The sequence below is a fragment of the Metopolophium dirhodum genome, chromosome 9, assembly GCF_019925205.1.
Source record: "Metopolophium dirhodum isolate CAU chromosome 9, ASM1992520v1, whole genome shotgun sequence".
Classification (NCBI taxonomy): domain Eukaryota; kingdom Metazoa; phylum Arthropoda; class Insecta; order Hemiptera; family Aphididae; genus Metopolophium; species Metopolophium dirhodum.
The window spans coordinates 4,935,582-4,957,569 of record NC_083568.1 but is presented as its reverse complement, the minus strand read 5'-3'; the positions used below and the strand labels follow the sequence as shown (position 1 = coordinate 4,957,569).

Here is a 21,988-nt window from a genome sequence, read left to right as displayed (position 1 = left end):
TATTTAAATATTAGATTAATTTTGTTTGTTGCACAATCTTTTCATTTATTAATTTGTTTTTTCAGTGTATAATTTGCTGATGTTTGTTTTCATGTTAATATTTGTGGTTCTTATTTTGATGTAGGTGCATAAGTACTATATATTAGTATCATATAATATGTATGATATGTACCAAAGTATAGGTACCTTGAAAAAGTTTGAGAATTTCAATAATTTAATAAATATGTGGACGCTGGTGATAAAAATGTATTGTATTATAGGTGTAGAAGGTAACAAAAGTCATTTTACTATGTTTAGGAACTTACATGTATCGGTACAATTTTTTTCGCCGTGCAGAAATCTACACATATAATTTGTAAGAAATGTAATTTTTTTTACTTGTTACTCTCGTGTAACAATTTGAATTATTCCCTTCGGCCTTCGTTAGGTTATTTATAATCAATGATTTCAATCCATAGAGTTTAGATGGAATTATGTGCCATGTTAATATAGATATACACGTCCATCTCTTCGTAATCTCGAAACATACGAAAAGTACACGATGTATTATGTATTGTATTTTATGATAACAATAAAGGTAAAATAATATGGCAACCGTTATGGGTACCTATAATTGTTGAGCTGATATAATTTTATTATTATTAATATTTATTTTTTGTTTTGTCGGATCATATTTTAATACCATTGTATTTCCTTCCGTATACAATCAGTGCAACCGGCTATACAAGAGACGTTTTGCGATATTATAACATAATTACGAGATCGACAATAATAATATTAAAACCGATTGTTTTCTTCACGAACATCATATTATTATGTACACACGCGTACGCGAATCGTAACGTAAAACTGGTATGCGTATAATATTATTATATTATACTCGACGACCTTGCCACCACTTTTCGCTGTGTTTATTTAAATGTTTATCCGTTCCCCTCCAATGACAAGTCATTATTGCCACGGCAGCTTGTGAAGGAATCGTGCACCTCGTATAGGACCTATAGGACTATATCATCATTCGAATAGACGTAACGATTCGATCGCCGACGGTCGTCTATGGTCTATGCCAATACCTGTATTGTGCTCGAACAGAAAACTAATACGCGCTCGTTTTTCGCCGATACATTTTAATCATGCCTTTAATAAACGATGGATCTGGGATCGTTCTCAAGGGTAAGAAGCTTATTATACGCATTACGTTTTAAAACAATAACAATTCAAAAAAAACATGGCATTTTTTAGTTTCTTCCGAAGACCTAAGGCCCTTGGTAACCAACAACTTTGCCACCGGCTTTCGTGGATTTTTTTTTTCAATCTCTAGACTGATGACTTTTAATTAATATTATTTGAAAAAAATCACGGTTCATGGTAAACTAATGATGAGTTATAACTTCTTCGAGTTATGTGAGAATTGACGGGGGAAAAAAAAAGAGCATTCGTTCAAAGTTATAAGTCTGCTGGTTGATACTATATATATAGACTAAATCAAATCATTGTGTTCGTCATTTTGATTTTATACGATATATTTATAAGTCATATATTACAGACCACCCCGACAGCCCCATGGGCATCACGGTTGATAATATTATATAAAATAATATATTTTGATGTCCCCTGTAACTTGCGTTCTTTGTTTTTTTTTTATTAATTCTCCTAATATTCTCCGCAGAGTATTCTTCGCGTTTTTCTAAAATCATTTAAGCTGCATAATATTGTTAGTGTTTTCAACTTCTTTAAGTTAGACTATTTTAAATGTTATTTTATTTTTTAATTATTATTATTATAAAGTCATATTATATTGAGTCTGTTTTTTAAAATTGATAATTTGTAACTGATAGTTTATTTTTATTTTTTCAGAATCTTCAAAAATTAAAGAAAAATCAATTGTGCCGATTACAGCAGATGAAGAATATGCAAAAAATCCAGAAATATCTAAAGAAAATATAGAAGATTTAAGAAAATGGTTAGTTACACAACCACATTTACCACAAAACATCCCAGGTAAGTCATTTTTTTGAAATTAAAATACCAACTGGCAACTATGTTTTAAATATATGGTTTATTTAAAAGTGTTGTTATTATTTGTTAAAGATCTAAATATGTGTAAATCTATTATTAAGTTATAATTAGTTTTTTTACATATGTAATTTATTTAATCTAAATCTTTACTCTAATTATATACTTACAATAACAAGCAAATTATGTATCACGTACACACAAGTACAAAATTATAATAATATACAAAGCATAATGCCGCATGATCGTCATGAAATCAACTTTTTAATTAATTACATTCTTAAATGTATATTAAATAAAATTCAACTTGATAATACATATAGGTATTAATATTCAATGTGAACATCATAGGTATTTTTTGAAGTTAAATGTTAATGCATTTGAATTTTGAACACACATGAAGATTTTGTAAATGTTTTCATTAGTTTACTCGGATTTCTCGATGTAACTTTAAAGTCACCTATAGTCTTATTATAAACAATACACATAGGTAATAATTATAGTAGAGAAGTCATAATTATAGCACCTTTGTAATACGCAGGTGTGTAGGTATATATTATACATATATAGGTCATATGTATTACTGTATTAGGTATAGGTAGGTACTTACTTTTATATAAAATAAATGCACGTTGATATTTTATTTGTTTTATATACCTAATATATTTAATATTATAGCATTAACGTATAGTGTTGTTTTATTACCTTTTATTGAATGAAATATATAGTTTAATTCTCAAGAAAGTATTTTCTTTTATTTAAAGGATATAACTTAAATTCGTTTACGCTTAATTGATATTTGCATTTTGTTTAGATTATTTTAAGAAACCACAATATTCTTCTAATATAATGGTTAGTAATATTGTCTTTGTTAACTTTTTAATATATTATCACTAGGTTTAATATATTTAAATACCATTATGATTGGATTCATTTATACAGCATATTACTTATTAGAATATCTATATAGGTTGGTAACTTGTGGACACTATTATAATTATGGCGTTGATGAATTATGCCATTATGAATTATTATAATACATTTGGGATCTTATTTATTGAATAGGAGGCACCTAATTCTGTCAACAAGCTATAAAATTAATTAAAATAACATTAAATATGAAATACAATTTTAAGTACCTACACAACATTTATTTTATTAAATAAAAACTTGACTTTTGTTAAAATCTTTTGTTTTAACATTTTTTAGTGATTAGGATTTTTAAAAAAAATTTATCATTTGTAGTTAAAATATAGTTTAATGATTTAATATTTCATAATTTTTTTACACAATACGCATATATAGTTATAATTTAAAATAAACTTTAACCGACATTATAAGGAAAACAATAAAATATATTTGTAAACAGTTTTGTGTTCAATGTGTTCATAATATTTTCAATTTATTAATGTCAATCATAAATAAAGTACCTAGTATTTATATTTAAATGAACTATTGTACTTGAACAGGAAAATAACTATAACATTTAGTGTATTTAAATCAACATGGTTTATATAATGTCGTTTGCCTTCAGATTTTCGTTAAAAATATACATATTTATAGGTCTTTATGTTACTATCAAGGTTTTTTTTTTAGATTTTGCTGAATTAATGATCTTTTAGTATTACAATTTATAGTTTTTGTTATGTGTACATACGAATGAGCAAGTTAGTTATAGAGACATGTTTTTAATTAGTAAGCATTATTTATATTTATTTTTATTATCAGTTATGTCTTGTGCATTTTATTTATAGTATAATACTATAAACCATTTCATTTACGTTAGAATATGTTAAAATAGTATAAAAAAATAACAAATATCTAAGTAGTTATATAATATAACAAGTTAGATATTACTGTATGATCTATCGACCAAAGCAAATTGGGTTAATCAATTTTGGTTAGGAAAATAGGCTTAGGGTAGATACCTAATATAAGTACCTATATAATGCGCAAGCAATTCCCCATCTGTAGGAAACGCCGTATCGGTAGGTATCTATACAGGTTACAACGTACCTTTCTTAGTCACTACCAATAAAAAAAAGGCCTATAAGCGATATTGTAACTATGTATGATTTGGCAACATAAATGTATTACAAACAAGACAGTATCAAAAATTATAAGAATATTTTAAACAATGATCATTAATTTTTAGTTGTGATTTGGATAATTCGTTTAAGTCGACATTTTGGATGTTTGGAATTATTTTGTAGATTAAATCGGCCCACGTCAACCTATATAGGCTATACTATGCACTTTTTATATTATCTGTAGGTGATTGAAATCAGAAAGTAAAAATATGTCTCGTCTGAAGTTGAACAATATTGTTATTACATCATATTGGTACCTACAATCTTATATATTACTGATAAATACATATATTTAAATATTGATGTTTTGACATACAGCGCAAATAATATTAACGAAAAGATAAAATTAAGCCTGTTTTATATTTCAAAGTGTACAAACAATAAATATACCTAATTACCATATTACATTTATTGTACCACACACTACCACCGCGCACCGCATGTATAAAAACTACTCCATTACTCCAGCACATCGTACATATCAGGTGTATCTATGCTGAAAAAAAACCTTTTTATAGGATGTAAGTACATTATAACATTATGCATAACAGTTCGTATACGTATATTTGCGTAGTTTATTCGTTTGACAATGCTTCCGAAAAATATGTATGTCATTAAAACGGTGACCGGCAAAATAATCAAATGTGATGCCTACCTTGAAAATAAGTTGAATTTTAGTGAGAATAGTTTTTAATTTTCTAGATTCTTTTAATTCACGACTTCAATTTTCGATTAACTAAAAACGGGCATAACTTATTTTAAATGTTTTTTTTATTACGATTAGTAGTCGTCAGTCGGTTGTTTTAAAAATTGTATTAGGTACCTAACATTTGATACGCGTAGATTGTAGATGGTGTGGAATTTTATTATAAATCTTATAAATTTGATTTTTTTTGTAAATGAAATTATACATTTTACCTATATATACCAAATTACATAAGTTATTATTTCTAAAGTTTTACTATGAATAATTGTGATAGGTACACCATCTATTTAGAAATTTAAAACATCTATACCACGGAGTACGGCTAAGTCCTGAAACATATGTTATTATTTATAATTTTATTAGTATATTTGACAATATATTTTATATAGTGTCACAGTTGATCATACGAATAAGAAATTCATGTATCTACATGAATTATAAATTATAAGTACCTAGTGTATTAGGTTTATTCACCTTTTAATATTTATCAACAAGCTAAAACGAAAATGTTTCAAAATATAAATTGCTATACATATTGTGACATTGTTATTGTGTATAACAAGCATATTGCAAAGTATATAATACGGAAATATGCAATTATTTTGTTTATTTTTTTTTATTTCTACAATTCATAAACATAATTGGAGTAATAATTACATTTATAGTTTCTATTTTTTAGGCAAATTTAATAGATACTTCAAACAATTAATATTGTACAAAGATACAGACAATGGTTGTGTGTTATAAGAAAACAATATACCTATTACCTAGTATAAACACAAATTTTACTTTGAAAACATCTTCCTACTTGAATTATCAAATGAGCATTTTAAATACATTTTTATTTTACAAACTTTCGTTTTTCAAATGAAAAACACTCTTTTTTACTGTACATTATTTAGTGGATAGTTTTTTTGAAAATGTTGATGTACATAATTTAAAAATTAGAACTAGTATAATAGTTACTCAGTTGTTAAAATGTTGATTTCAAGGATAATAATCCTTAAAATTTGTTTTACAAAAATATAAAACAGATGTAATATTGGATCAAATATTTATTATACTTGGTCCATATTCACAAATTATTAATAATGATAGATTAATATTAAACACCTAAATTTTTAAATCACAATATCCTTATATCTTCTAAACCCATTATCATATATGGTACCCTATTAGTACACAAAGTTAAATAAATCAAAAAATACTCGTTCGAATTTTGATTCTGATACGTCAACATTCCCAGAAAAACGATCTGGTAAATAATGTAAAGTCGAAAAGGGGGGTGAGGGTCTCATTAGCAAAACAGAATGTATCGCAATGTTGCCACAGGACACTTTAGGAAGTGCAAAAAAAAATGCAAGAATTTTAAAAAGTGGTCTTTGAGTAGGTATATTTAAAATTTAAAAAATCAGAGTTTCAATAATTTCATTATTTAAGCAACAAATGGGAGTTTTTATAGGCTTGGTGAATCACCCTGTATATATAGAATATAAATATTATAAATAATGTTATAATACCTAATATATTATTATAAATTGAAATTCATCACTGTAATATTTTTCAGAGGAAATGCTGATACTTTTTTACCATAGCTGCTTTTTTGATATGGAACAAACCAAAACTTGCATAGAAATTTACTACACACTCAAAACAGAAACTCCAGAATTTTTTGCGAATCGTGACGTTTTTAGGCCAGAACTCGTCAATGCCCTCAATGTTTTGTAAGTAAAGTTATTCAATTTTTTGTTTTTATGGTGTTATTTCTACAATTGTCCAATATGTCTGATAGTTTCTGAAGGCTATTCAGTGTTCACTGTTCAGTATACCTACTGTGTTTTTATACTTGTTGTAAGAACTTGTATAATACAGAGTTGCATTACAGTACCTACATGTACAGTGAGTTTTAATAACTAGGTACCGAGATAAAAATTATTTTATTTAGTGTACTGAAAACTGGTTTATTTGAATTCATCGTACATATAACGTAAACCGTGACTTATTGGTTTATAATTTAAAAATGTGTATGTGCTAGTTTTTGTTTTTAATTTTAGTTTCGACTTTAAATTTTATTTTTGATAATTTATTTATTGCACATGAACACAAACCTATAGATGTTGCTAGTAATGCCTAAACAATTTGAAATTTAAAAAAAACCGAAATAAAAATAATATACATATGTAGTATTTAGTATTCACTATATCTATAGTTATTATTAATAATTAATAACTAATAATTTATTACTTCTGCAGTCTTCAAACATTGTACTAAAGTCTGTATGTTAGAAATGGTGGGCGTTTTGTTACAGTCGGTAGATCGTAAATATGTATAATAATATGGAATACCAAATGTATAGTATGTATATTGTATAATGCATAATAATGAATAACTGACAATAAAGTGGTCCAAGTTGGGCATTTCAATATTGGCAACGCATTGGTTAAATAGGAAATGTTTAGATTAACGTTAACATGTACAGTTTACACATATATATACCAACTTACTAGGTACTTAGTAGGTACTTACTAGTATAAATACAAAAGGAATATTATAATATCTACATAATATGTAGACTTACATGTAATTTTAGCATAATAAGCTAAGTAAAAATATTGAGTTATATTTAGTTCTTTGAAATAGTTATTGTTTAACTTTTGTCTGTTATTTATTTTTGATTTTTATCTAAATTTTAAGTTTTATGCACCTAAAATAATATACGATTAAAATAATAAAATGTAACAAATAATTTTTTATTAAATTTGTTTTAAAACTAATTCTGCAGGGTGATTCTTCTAACAGTAAACAATCTTTATGTTGAAAATTATTAAAGTATTTATTTTAAAATATTTTTTTACTTAATTTTAAGTCATTTAAATCGGACTTAGGCAGAGCACAGTAGGGCAGCAGATAAAATTTTGCTGCAGAATAGGACATGAAAAAAAATCATAACTTAAGAAATAGTAACAATAAAAAGTGTACTTTTGTAATGTTTAAATAATATATAATTAAAAAAATATTTTTCAAAAACGTTAATATAGTTTTTGAAATAATCACCCTGTATAAGTGATTATGTACCTAGTTTTCGACAGGAAACCACCGATTGAACTGTAGGTTATATTTTGTTCTCGTCACACAAATGTAAATTACAGGTTTTATTTCATGAGAGGTCAAAATCCATCATATACTTGTATTGTCCACCGTAAAAAACAAAAGTATATGACAACAACAGAGTTACAAATGACATTAAAAACTGATAGTTCAGCATCGGTTTTGATTAAATTCTTAAATTTATAGTTTAAAATTAAAATGCTTTTAAAGTTGTCTATTAAAAGTATACATTGAAATATTGTAAAAAACTCACGTTGTTACACATATAATCTCTTTAGATTTAAGTTTGATAATAGGTGAATTCATTATATTGTTAAAGTTATTACTATACGTCTACACATCATTGGAACATTTGGAACTGATGAACACAAATCTTTTATATGTTCGTAAGACGGAGACAGCACGTCATGTGGATTATGTGGCGTCCTATCAACAACTGTCATCATTGATACAAACGAATTTAAAACCAGTTCGAAAGCATATTATGCTTGATTAATATGAAATAGGTAGTCTGGAAATAATTTGTATTCAGTTTGACCTCAAGAGATAGAAAAAATTTAATAATTTTCAAATCCACAACTCAAAAATCGAAATAAATTGTAACAACTTTGAATCAGAAAATCAAGAATTGAAACTCATTTCTACTGATAATATTTATAACTATACATAACCTAACTATACTTACTCGTAAAACGCATTCACAAAAAAAAAACATATACCTACACACCCTTTTCCCAGATTATCGCTTTTTTATCAACTTACCGTAAAATTCTTTAGTAGGTAAATCGTACAAATACGAATTTATATTAGACCGGTATATAGGTAGTTAAAGATCAACGGATCACTTCGCCGATAGTAATTTTAATATTTTATAACCTGTGGATTATATATCTACACCATTAAAAATTTTCGAAAATCAGTATTTCGTAGCATCTATAGTAGTAAATGATTACGTTTAATATTACATGTACATATACAATAAGCCATGCAGTTTTTATCTCTACCTGATTATTGAAGGTCGTTTTAATTTGTGTTATTGGTAATAAGTAACAACATTTTAATAGGTACGTGTAAAAATTAGAATTATATTTTAAACATGTTTTGATAAACACGCCTCACGATGTTTATTTTTAAATAACTTAGTTAATACTTATTAGCTACCTACCCCCGGGGTGCACAAATTAATTTAAATATGATTTCAACAAATTAAAAAATATATAATATATAAAACGATTAAACGGAGTTTTAACGATTTACTGTATTTTGTGTTATGTTTTAAAAATATAATATTAACTTATGTAGGTATGGTATGGGTTTGGACTATAATTGGACTATACGAACACGTTTTAAATTACATAATATTTAAAACTAAACATTTTTTAACAATTATAGGTATATAATAATATAATATAATATAATATAATATATTTGTTTAATTGATGTTATTCGCATCGATGCGTACAATTTACCCGACCTAAAATTAACTTACTTTGTTTGGTTTTATTTTATCTTAAATTTTTGATTATATGATTTATTTAAATTTAAAACGTTTTGAAAAACAATTACCACATGACCATATTATTATGTCATAGGAATAATTAGGATATATAAAATTAAACAGTATACATAATTAGGAATCTGGTATTTTACTGTATTTGCTTAATCTATGTAATACACTAATATAATATATAATACTATACTAAAATAATGGATTACTAGTAATTACTAATTATTATAAGGTATTATATTATATAGGTAGCTATAAATATAGATAATATGGAGGATGTATAATATACTGGCACAATACACAATCACGGTGTGCCGGTATATTTAGATATAGGTAACTGAAAAAATCTCCGAGTGAGTGAATTTTATATAACTCAACTCTTAAAGTCCAAATAAAAACGCATTCGTATATTGTTATAGATATTTTGATTCGATGGTCATTATCATACAATGTATTTATTTATTTATATATTTAAAGTAAAAAGTAGTCATCCTTCACAATGTATTATAATCCTTGGGTAAGTTACCTATACTGTCTCGTGATATTTAAGTAGGAATTACAATTACATTTAAAAGCGTATGTAATTTCCAAGTGGAACTCAATTTGCCATATTATTCCTGCTTATACTTTTGATTAATTTTTTCAGCTTATAAAAATATGCTTGCCATATCAACGCATTTCTGTAATTTTGAAATAATTCTAAAAGCGTTATCTTAAAAATAACACAGTACATTATAATTGTAAGATGATTTTAAGTTTCTATAGGTACTTACACGTAAAATTACAATTCTTATCAAATGAATTCTGTTGAAAACTAAAAATGTCTGATGAAAGTGTTTTGGTACTCATTAGTAGGTACCTACTGGGTACTTGTATTATAATTTTACCACCCACAAAATCTGAATTACAGTAGAACCAATAGCTATCCAGTTCTACTAAGAAACCTAACCTTGGTAAGACATTTGGAAAACTGTCAATGGGGCTACAACAACATTACAATTTTTGAAATAAAATGATTTTATTTGTACACTGTCTCAATATGAATTCATAAAAACTTGTGTTTGCAGAGATTACGGTTGTTTGCCAATTCGCAGCCCAAATGACTACCAAATCATCTACCACAAATTACGAATTTTCGAGGCCAATAAATATGTGTTTAACGACGGTGTAAAGTTGTTGATTATGGCAATGGATGCATGCTTCAAGGTGGACGGTACTTGTCCTGGCTATATATTCTTATTTGACATGCGCGGTGTCCGATTGGGCCATCTCACCAGACTGAGCATATCTTCACTCCGAAAATTCTTCACGTTCATACAAGTATGTACACAATAAAATATATTACGGTCACCTAAATCATAGTCATATCGTGTAAACCTTGATTTTTTTTATCACGTGTTGCACATTTATCCCTATAGATTGTATACCTACCGTTGAAAAATAATATGTTTTCCGCGTTAAATGCCCAATTTATAACATAACACGCAGTTACTAGGTATACCGTCAACACTTCTCCGGCTGAGAAATGTTTAATTGAATTATAAAGTCCACCTGTTCTGAAAAAAAAATGTAATTGGCCGGTAGTCGGGGGAAAAATACACGACGCCTATATATTTTTATTAGGTTTTTCACATTATAAAATAATAATACGTCATGCGTTTGTGTATAATATTATTTCAATACAAAACACAGGTTTAAATATTAAAATTAGGTAGGTATAGTTGTTTTAGTGTTTTGGCAATTGACTTAACGAGTTACGGTATGTATAAGTCAAACAGACTATAAACATTTCAAATAAATGTATACTATTTTCTACTATAGTCCGATTGTCATACTGCAGATTGCAGTAGTTGTTGTTTACTTTTTTTTTTCTGGTCTTGCGAATGGGTCAAATAATTAGATCAAGGTTGACGAGAACACAGAAACGTAAAGATGCACTTATATACCCACCTAGTATGTTGGATACAATACTATAAATACAACTCTTTTATTTGAAACAAGTAATGTCGTATCCGAATGTTTCACTGTCTTTCACACACGATGGCGAGTTGCAACGACTCTATAAAATGCAATAAACCAATATTTAATGTTATATCGCAATTCGCATCTTAAGAGGATGTCAGCAAACTAGATTTGTTTTCTCTCTCCGATTCCGGCAAATTTGAGTTCAGCAAAATACATTTTGTATTATTAGCTTTAATATAAGAGTTAATTGGCCAATTACCTAAACCTAACTTAGAGATGAGAAAATAAAAATATATTATTTGGGGCTTTTATTGTTATTTTTATTTTAAAACTAAAAGTAATTATGAACATCTGTATACAATATTTAGTTATAACTCTATCTTAAATTAAAATCCAATAATAATGAGGTGCCATTGATGATATTCTAACCTTTAAGTTTGATCACCAGTCACCACTTCACTTAAATATTAAAGATGAAACCTCAGAATCGGTTCTTTTAAAAGCAAATTTGCTTTGTTGCACTTAGGTCGGATGTAGGAAAACATAATATAGTAGGAACGCTGCGACATATCCTATAAAATACATTCTATAGATTAAAATCAAGACTGGAGTAAATTTAGTAAAAATTATTTTCGATCACCACAACATTAAAAATCTCGGATCGGCTCAACAGGATTCTAAACTTATAATTTAGTAACAAAAAAAAAATGTTTTTCTAAATATAGTACTTGCCTAATATTAATTATTTAATTTTTTATACTTCGATGATATTCTATATGAATCTATAATAACTGTCTAACCAATAACCATCCATTATAACGACCGTGATATCTAATAACTAATAAGTATTAACACTGTTAATTTTACAAAAATACTATTGACGATACCTATTTTTTTACCCGCACGCTATTAGGTACGTACTTAACCATTGTTTCATTTTGAGTGCCTAATTATTGACATAAACATATACAATCAACTAAATCTTTTGCTTTTCTAAAATGTATTGTTTTTTTTTTACATTATTTCGTTTATTGAAGGCAAATTAACAACGTGTTGTTGTTTATTATAAGTACGTGTTTATTAGCTGTTACAGAAATGTCAATTTGTATACATGTTCATAGAATTTAATTACAAATTAATTATTGGTTATATTTTATTTGTACCCATCGACCAGGAAGTTTAGCAACACGCTCGTATAGCGAACATGCTTTTCCTTACTTGATGGGCCGATGTATATAGATATAGCAATAGCGTGCATTATTATAGCTATACCGAAAGCTTGAATATCAGTATTCTCGATAAAACGCAGCGTTAAAGTATATGTTACGAACATACCTACTCATGTGAAGTAAAATATTTCATAAACACATATCCTATGCATATTATTTTGTGCACCTTATTGCAATACAAAATCGCAATTTGTTTTTATATCTATGATGGTAAAATAATAAATTCTTATACAATATAATGTGCAATGACCGGTATATTAATAGCACCTGTTAATTACTGACCCGCTATCCATAGAAAATCAAATGCGTGTTGAATCCCGGGTGCTTAACATTGGGCAAAAGGGAACGGCGAGTATGTCTCTTATCAATAGTGTACATTTTCTGATTTGTTTTTCCGTCCAGTACACAGCTACGAATAAAATACATTTCTGATTAAAAACCAATCGTTTTATTTATTTAACAGTTACTTTGCTGGTATGCGTAACCGTCGTAGAGTGCAAGAATTGCATTTCGTGCACATGTATAGAATACCTATACCTTATACGCTCTCCATATAACAATACTCAACTGTATTCTGGAGAAATGCGATTTTTGTAACTTTTACTATTGATTTTAATAATGTAATATATTAATAATTCCATTACTAATACGTAAACGTTTGTTGCACGGCCTTGGCCTATAGGCCGACGCGGTATATACCTAGTAATTTTTTTTAATATCGTAGTTTAACGAACTGTGTATGATATTAAGTATTTAATAGGAGATAAGTACCTATCATTATATAACGATTGTGCTTAGTCTAATGAAAATATTTGGCAATAAGCAGTAAATTACTTTTACTACAAACACTTGATTTGTATAATATACTCGTCTTCTTGTAAAATATCAATATGTGTTGCTTCAATTTAGGCAAATACTTGTATTCTAATAAATAATATATTTCAAATAAAATCCAGATGCAAGTTAGGTACCGATTTGTTTAGTTGTTTAAGTGTCGTGCAGTATACTCATATCCATTTCAATATATTTTTTAAATTGTTTTAGGAGTAAATTAATTTTTTTTTTTTGTTACCACGTTTCGTTGATAATTGAGAATATTACTGTTTTTCCAGGAAGGATTGCCTGTTCGTCTGAAGGGTATTCATGTCCTAAACACACAATCAATTGTTGACAAAATTATGATGTTGTTGAAACCTTTCATGAAAAAAGAGCTGCTGAGTATGGTAAATATGAACTAATTAATTCAAAAAAATAACTGCGTTGAATACGTATGCAGGTAAAATAAATATCAATTGCATTTTTTCGGGCTAACGTTTCAGTTTATATTTCTGAACAAAACGCTGTAAAATATGTAGTTTTCATACGGACGTTTTATTTCGAATAATCATTTTTTGTTGGAATTTTTTCGCTGCATTTGGTTGGCTACCTACAACGGTTCAATTCTCGGTTTATTATACTTATTCACTTCACGGCATTTCTTAAGCATAGTCTTAACTAGTTCACGGTCCGCGTACCGTCTACTAGATCTATATACTCTTTAAATACTGTACAGCGCGAGAACGATTATTATTTTTTCCTTTTACTATTATTGCCTATTCCGTTACGTGTTTGTAATTTTACTTCTGTCGCCGTGTTTAATATTTAAAACAAACACTTGTACTTTTAACAGTTATCGGTCGCGTACGCTCCTTCGAAATTTCACCTGACGCGTCGTAACGTGACTTTGGGCCCAACTTTCCAATGCTAATAATCACTATGGTAAACATTGTACCACACGGGTCGTTCGCGCCGGTCGTTATAACGTTTAAATACCCATACCAATAGTGCATCAGTCGAACGAAAATGGTACATCGCGGTTTTAGTTGTTTTATAGTTTTAAAATTGAATCTAAAGTCCGACCGCGCGTGCGCGCATTCGATAAAGTTACATCTGCGATACATTCGTAATATCTAGGGCAGAGGACTTGCAGCTCTAAAAAGTCACCAAATATGCATTTAAATATACAAAATATGCATTAAAAATATGCACTTAAGTATAAAAAAATATGCATTTTAATGTGGATATTTTTGAATAAAAAATAAGAATTTTTCTGTTGGTACTTATTATTTTGATGAAAAAATGTTATTTACAACTTTATTTAACAACTTACAATTAATTATTTGATAATATAATTAATTAATAACCCGACAAATTGCGGCATTAGATCAGCAAATCTCGAGAAATATCGTCGATAATATCAACGTTATTTTGGATGTATAAATAAATAAATAAAAACGTTGAAGAAAAAATATTGGTAAACCTATAAATTATTTAAAATATGCATCTAAAAGTATAAAATGGAAAAAATTTGCACTAAAAACCAAAAAAAAGCAAAATATGCCCTAAAAACCATAAAAACGCAAAATATGCTCTAAAAACCAAAAAAACGCAAAATATGCATTATTTAATGCACAATAAAATTTCAAAACTAGCTTTGTGGTAGCATGAAACGCATTTGTTTCGCACTCTGCTGTTTTGTGACTGTGCAAAAAAAATATGCAAATGCTACAAGTCCTCTGCCCTAGTAATATCATATCATACAGAGGTGTCTGGGTTAGGTTATTATTCGATCGTATACATTATTACGATTTCCAGTGTAATCGCTGCAGATCGGCTCCTAAATTTCTGATATGTCATAATCTAACAGCGTGTCTGCCGACGGCCACTTGAGCCCACTTCTCGAATACATAATATATATATATAGTCGGCTGGCGGCGAAAATATAATATTAGGACATTAGGCAAACGGTATACCCAAACTCTATAATTTATAATTTATCGGACTATATAATATTTACCATACGCTTTTTATAAAATCACAGAAATCGTGATCGACGAAAATTATAGGTAAGGAAATGAATGGGGCATAAGCACCAAATTATATAATAATAGCCAATTCTAACTAATACTAACGTTTAACTAAAAAAAATCGAAGAACAATTGTCTTGAATATAGTATAACTCGTCTTTTTTATTCTTATCATATTTTTTTAAATTAAAAATATAATCTACAAAATGTAATTATTGTTCAAAAAAAGGTTTTTTTGGCTCTCCTGAATAATTTTGAAAATGTCGCTTATGCCCTTTTGCATTGTCGCCATCGATATGAGCCGAACCGGTCAACATATTATATTTTTATATCGAGCCAGTGAGTGAAATACCGGGTACGACGACACCGCACATATTGATATATACTTGATATTATATAGGCACTGGCAGAAATATTGACGGCCTTAATGATATGACAACCAAATATGATTAGCCCATTTGAAATTACAATGACGTCGCCGCGTCCGTATACACATTATTGTATAATACGGTTGTGCGTGTATATATTTATATATAAATATGAGACTATGGCGTGTCGTTAAAAAGCAGCTGTATGTATATTATTATTTAACTCTGTTAAATTTTAGAAAAAAAAAAAAGACGTTAAAATTATTCGTTTATATATTGTATTGCATTATACCTATAGGAGATAATATAGTTTGGACATTTTTCATATAAAATGTACGTATAAAAATGTTTAGGGTGTTATGTGTTCTTATGTTATATAATATTATGGTGTGTGTCGAGTTATCGATCTATAAAGAGATAATCGATTTGTGCAGTGCATATTCTGATGCGATGACATCATTTTAATGTAGGCACCAGTATAATAACGTTATGCAAAACGAAATAATTATGTTAAGTTATTCGCGGATCGAGGCAGATCTATTATCCGTATATATATGTATATATATTATTGTTATATTTATGCCTGTAATATGTATACACACATATTAATATATTATAACGTTGTTTACTGACGGCGAAACGCGATTAATAAGTCATCGCCGCCGGGCGGCTTCGTTTCAGGTGCACTTCTACACGGAAAGAGACGTGGAGAAAATTTACGGAGCGGTGCCGAAAGAGTGTCTGCTCGAAGACTACGGAGGCCTGGCGCAGTCCATTGAGAAAACGCACGGTACGCATAACAATATTACAATATAATATAGTATTAACGCATAACAATATTACAATATAATATAGTATTAAATGCATGCACAATAACGTGATATATAATGGACAATGTGTCATTCCCGTATATATTATAATACAGTCACGACGTTGTAAATGTTACGCGGCCGCGCGTGTCCATCGCACACACAATATTACCTATATGCGTGCAAGCTGTATATATGCGTCGTATCGCCATCCCTTGGGGTGCGTTCCAAAACTCAACTCTAGTTAACTCTATAAAAAAATAGTTACCCCCCGACTTCGTTCGGGAACGCAGAGTTAACTCTGTACTATCGTTCGGTAACGCAGAGTTGTTATGCTCCGGGTTAACTCTTTAACCCCCTAAAAAATAGGTATAGCTGGTTGTTTTAACTCCACTGATTATAACGCTTATCTCCGAAAATATAACAAAATCAACTCTACTCTACTCTACTCTAATTCTAACCTGCTCTAAACGCACTCTACTCTAACTATTCACATTCGAACGCACCCCATGGTGCAGGGAAGCTGCAATCGTACGGGTATATAGAGAAGTGCACGACCCACGCGTACGCGGCCGAGTATAAAATCGTGCAGGGCGATTTCGTGTTCTTTTTCCTGTATCGTCGGCGAACTCGCGAATCGCGTGCGATTTTGCGAAAGCCAGCTGCGATATAATATGACGGTAGCCGGTATAATAATATAATATACGCCAGTGTGTATAGTGTTCGGATACACATACACGTGTTCCTCCTAACCGACCGCACCAACGGTTCCAACCCTATATAATACTGTACCGACTCCACCGACCTACAGGCTAATGACCTCGGTCGTCGAAGCCTTAAACCTAGTATATAAAAATATATATATATGTAATATATTACATTGTATTGTCATCCGTACGAGGTTTTTTATTTATTTCCGTGTTAGCTGACTTTTAACGGAAAAAAAATAGTACCTATACAGTATACCTATCAAATATAAATTTATAATATTCATTTATATGACATGTATAGATGATATAGGTAATTTGTAATTTTCTACAGGGCGAATAACCATAAGCGACCTCATCCCCTGTTTTTCTTCAATAATGTAATTATTCAAAATCTGATTTTTGGAATTTTCAAATATAGGTAGGTATACACAGTAGACAGTTTTTTTTAAATACCAGAGAATTGTTGTACTATACTCAGGGAGCGTCCTGTGGATATACAAACTTCTGTTTTTCAACCTAATTGCGGGGCCCTTATTATTGGTTCTCATTTGAAAAACAGAAGTTTGTATCTCCACAGGACACTCGTTAAGTAGCACAAAAAATATCAATAATTTGAAGATACGGTCTTTAATTAGTGTATTGGAAAATTCCAAAGAGAATAAACGAATTATTGAAAGAAATAAAGGGGGGGTGAGCACGCTTGGTGGTGAATCACCGTGTGCTCATAGAGTCAGTCGCCGGGTTATACATAGGTTCCGACTCGTCTATACCTACTGCTGTACACACAGTACGGATGATATATATCATCATACATATTACCCATATACTGCAATAATATTATGTGTTTATGGTTAGCTAGTTACGTGCACGACACGCACGACACAAACGTAGCGGGCGTATACCTACCTACCTATACTTATTGTGATAATGTTTATGCAAAAATAATATAATATATAATTTTTTACGCAGTCGTCCGGACGTATAGGTATACTATCCTTATTATTATTATTATTATTACTAGTGCGAACGCAACTTTTGTATAATATATAGGTTAGGTCGCGTACGTCTTGTACACTTGTACGCTCTGTTCTCAAGGTCCGTCGCCGTTGCGTAATATCGGCGTACGGGAATTTTTTTCGTGGTGGGAGCGATGCGGGAGAGTATCGCGCCGTGCTTTCCACATACGTATTGGTATACTATATTCGAATATAATGGCACATCAAAAACATGTATTCACGCGCGTGCATAATATTATTATCACATACGTGTGTACGTATGTAGGTAGGTCGGTGTCATCGCGATTACAATATTATAATACCATGTTATCATTAACCATCGCTGCACGGCGCGCGCAGGGGTTAAATCGCGAGTTTTGACCCGGGCAGCGAACGCGTCCGATTTTGATTTTCACCGCCGTTTTGCCACCTTTTAAGCGTGCGGGGGATTATTATATATATATATATATATATATCCATATATATATATATAGAATCTATATTATAGATGGGTAGTATATATATATATATTATAATATCGTCTATATAAGTATCGCTATAAACGCCTAAATACAACACGTATATATTATCGTGCGAATTGTACACCTCCGCGCGTCTGTAATTGGGTCATGCGGACGACTGCGACGAGATTTTTTTATATTAACTCACGGTCGGACATCCCGTGCGGTGTATTACCTCGTACACTTTGTGAGTTCAAGTGCTACAAATCGTCCAAAAACACAGAAAATCACGAATGTCCCCCAGGGTGTCTGTCTTCCCTCCCTGCAGTACATGCCCCTTATCCACCAGTCCACATGGGTATCCACTAGCCACTAGGTATTATTTTACATTATACCACCACTTCCTGCAGGCTCCTCCTTAATACACTTCGAAGTATACTTGTTGGCTACCTCGATTACCTTCATTATCTCGATTATACATTTTTATTTCGAAGGCTATTTAATGCACGTCTATAATAATATTATACCATCTCTGCAGTGTATTAAACCCAAATATGAAATATAGTATATTATACGCATTAATTTAATTTAATACCTATATATTCAAAATAAAATATATGACGTAAACATCTCTCGATTTTATATGAAAAACCACTTCGGGTAGGTCACTGGGTAAAAATCATTTTTTTTTTTTTTATTAGTACCTAGAGAGTTGTGGTGGGGTCACTCGGTCGGGCAGATAAAATTCATAACATCCCTTAATTTGCTATATGATCCATGCAATCGATAGTTAACCGATAAATACTCGCGCATATAGGTTATCGGTAGCCAGAGATCAACAACATGTTGTTTTTGGGTCATGATAATTAGTTGGAGATTAACAACAACTAACAAATACCATTGTACCGACTTTAAAATTTAAACATACCTAGTTAATTGAATAGCACGCATAAATGATAGTAATTCATTTTTAAATTGTTATTACACACACGCACGATATATATAATTACTTGAGCTCTATAAATTTATAATCCCAGAAGAGAAAATTATATTACAACTTATAAGTATTTTTGCCTTGAGTTTGTGTATGTAGTAATTTATCAAAATCCCATTACAAAAAAATATTAAAATTGCCCGACGAGAGAGTCTGTGGGTCTATTTGGTACGCTGCTTATACGGACATACGTTAAAATTACACATAATTTCTACGCCAATACCACATACTTACTGAAATTAGTATTTCCAATACGGCAATACATACATAAGTCGTTGTTATTATCTAACTTTACTGAGAGTGTAAGTATGTATTAACACCCTAGACGTATTCGGCTATTATAACGGATATAATTTTTTTTTTATTGAACATAAAATTGTATGTCAAACTATATGTCTTATATGCGACACACATATTGACTATGCACACGGACATAACGCATGTTAATAGATTATTATTTTCTGTTATCTCATTATTTATTATTAATCATTAGCTATTTAGCACACTATTATAGTATACCGTGTGTCCGCGAAAACTGGGTACACTCTATAACTCGAGTGACCTATACATCACTCAGTACTCTATGTAGGTACATGTTTTAGAATTCTGTCTGCAGGAGATTGATGATCTAACAGTCTAGTTGAGTGTGTCACGAAAACAGAATTCAAAAATATGTTTAGAGTATTGAGTAATATGGGTAATTTAATAAATTATACAATGTACCCTGTTTTCGAGGACACGCGGTGTACGTAGGTAGATTGTTATTGTAACTATACACTGCTATTTTGTTTAAAACTTATAATTTTCTCTTTGAGAGTTTAAAACTAATCTTAAGAGTTATACGTTTCTGCATTTGTTAATCAAAAGTGATGAAATACCTACCGGATATTGGTTTTCACAAAATCATTACATATATGCAATTAAAGTGTTGTTAAGAGGACGTCACATGCTCGCAGGTCATTTAATTGTTGAAAATTATCGGTTAATGCTACCAAAAAAAATGACAGATATACTACTACATATATGTACTCCATATAGTTTATAGGACGTCTATAATGGGCGTGAGTGTGTGACGTCCTCTTAATATAATTTCCAAAGAAACCAACTATAAGTTATGAATATTTTTCGAGATACCTATGTTGGCTTTTAAAGACCTATAGTTTACAATAAGAAGAGAATTCACACTCCTACCTATAATAAATAAGTAACCAAAGATAAAATGTATAGTGTACCTATACGATTAATTCGGTTTGTTTTTTAATTTTCGATTTATGGAATAGCAAATAAAGGAATAAAAAAAAAACTACTAATAGGTAATTTTATTATAATTAATTTTGATTTTACAGTTCACTTTATCGAATGGATGAAATTAATGAAGCCGTTGTTTGAAAACGACTATCAATACAAATGCGACGAATCAAAGAGGCCGAAAAAGAGTAAGAAGTCAATATCAACTTCGTTTAAATCGTTGGAAATCGACTGATGTAATAAATCTTGACTACAAACTGCAACTTTTAACAACAATCGAAAGACAAAAAGAACCACAATTTATAACGATATATTCACGGGTCGGGTTAAAATAAGATTAGGTACTTATTTATGAGTATTTATTTAACTTATTTTGTTAGAAAAAAACTTATAACTATGATGTTGTGGTAAAATGTAATATTTTTTTTTTTTTTATTATTATATTTTTATAAACCTAGGAAATGACGTAAAACTTTATTATATGTTCGCAACACTGTACACAAACTGCACGAGTATATTTAAATATATATATATAGGTATTTAGGTAACACGCTATAGTAGCTATAAATTATGGCGATATGTGTATATAATATAATATGTATAAAATAAATATGTTTATTATGAAAAAAAACAATATTGATGAACAACCTACGTTAATGCTGAAAATGTCCGTTGTTTGCGCCAATGCAATCGTCATCCGTCGGTCGCCAACGTCCGGTTAGAGGTACACGTCTATAGATTATTATCGTATAGATTTATCATTTATCCGTTCGTGCAGGTTCCTATCGCTCTACATAATGGCATAATATAACACTATACATTAATATATTATTATTCATTATACATTATCCAATGACTGTAACATAATGTTATAATATTACATCCACATCAACACGGTGGTCCATCCGGAACGGATTGCACACGACATACATCAAA

General features: G+C 29.7%; 1 protein-coding gene across 1 annotated transcript; it reads left to right on the top strand.

The window, feature by feature from the left end:
* Window positions 1-980: 980 nt before the first annotated feature.
* Window positions 981-21,683, top strand: LOC132952237 (alpha-tocopherol transfer protein-like). Its single transcript, XM_061024465.1, has 7 exons — window positions 981-1,173; window positions 1,858-2,001; window positions 6,380-6,536; window positions 10,495-10,747; window positions 13,734-13,844; window positions 16,517-16,625; window positions 21,151-21,683. Exons 1-7 carry the CDS (start codon window positions 1,134-1,136, stop codon window positions 21,285-21,287), a joined length of 951 nt encoding a protein of 316 aa, XP_060880448.1. The 5' UTR covers window positions 981-1,133; the 3' UTR covers window positions 21,288-21,683.
* The last annotated feature ends 305 nt before the right edge of the window (window positions 21,684-21,988 follow it).

Coding starts and splice junctions, on each gene's coding strand:
- LOC132952237 (XM_061024465.1), top strand. CDS start 1,134: ATGCCTTTAATAAACGATGGATCTGGGATCGTTCTCAAGG. Junction 6,537..10,494: donor GTCAATGCCCTCAATGTTTT/GTAAGTAAAGTT, acceptor TTGTGTTTGCAG/AGATTACGGTTGTTTGCCAA. Junction 10,748..13,733: donor AATTCTTCACGTTCATACAA/GTATGTACACAA, acceptor CTGTTTTTCCAG/GAAGGATTGCCTGTTCGTCT.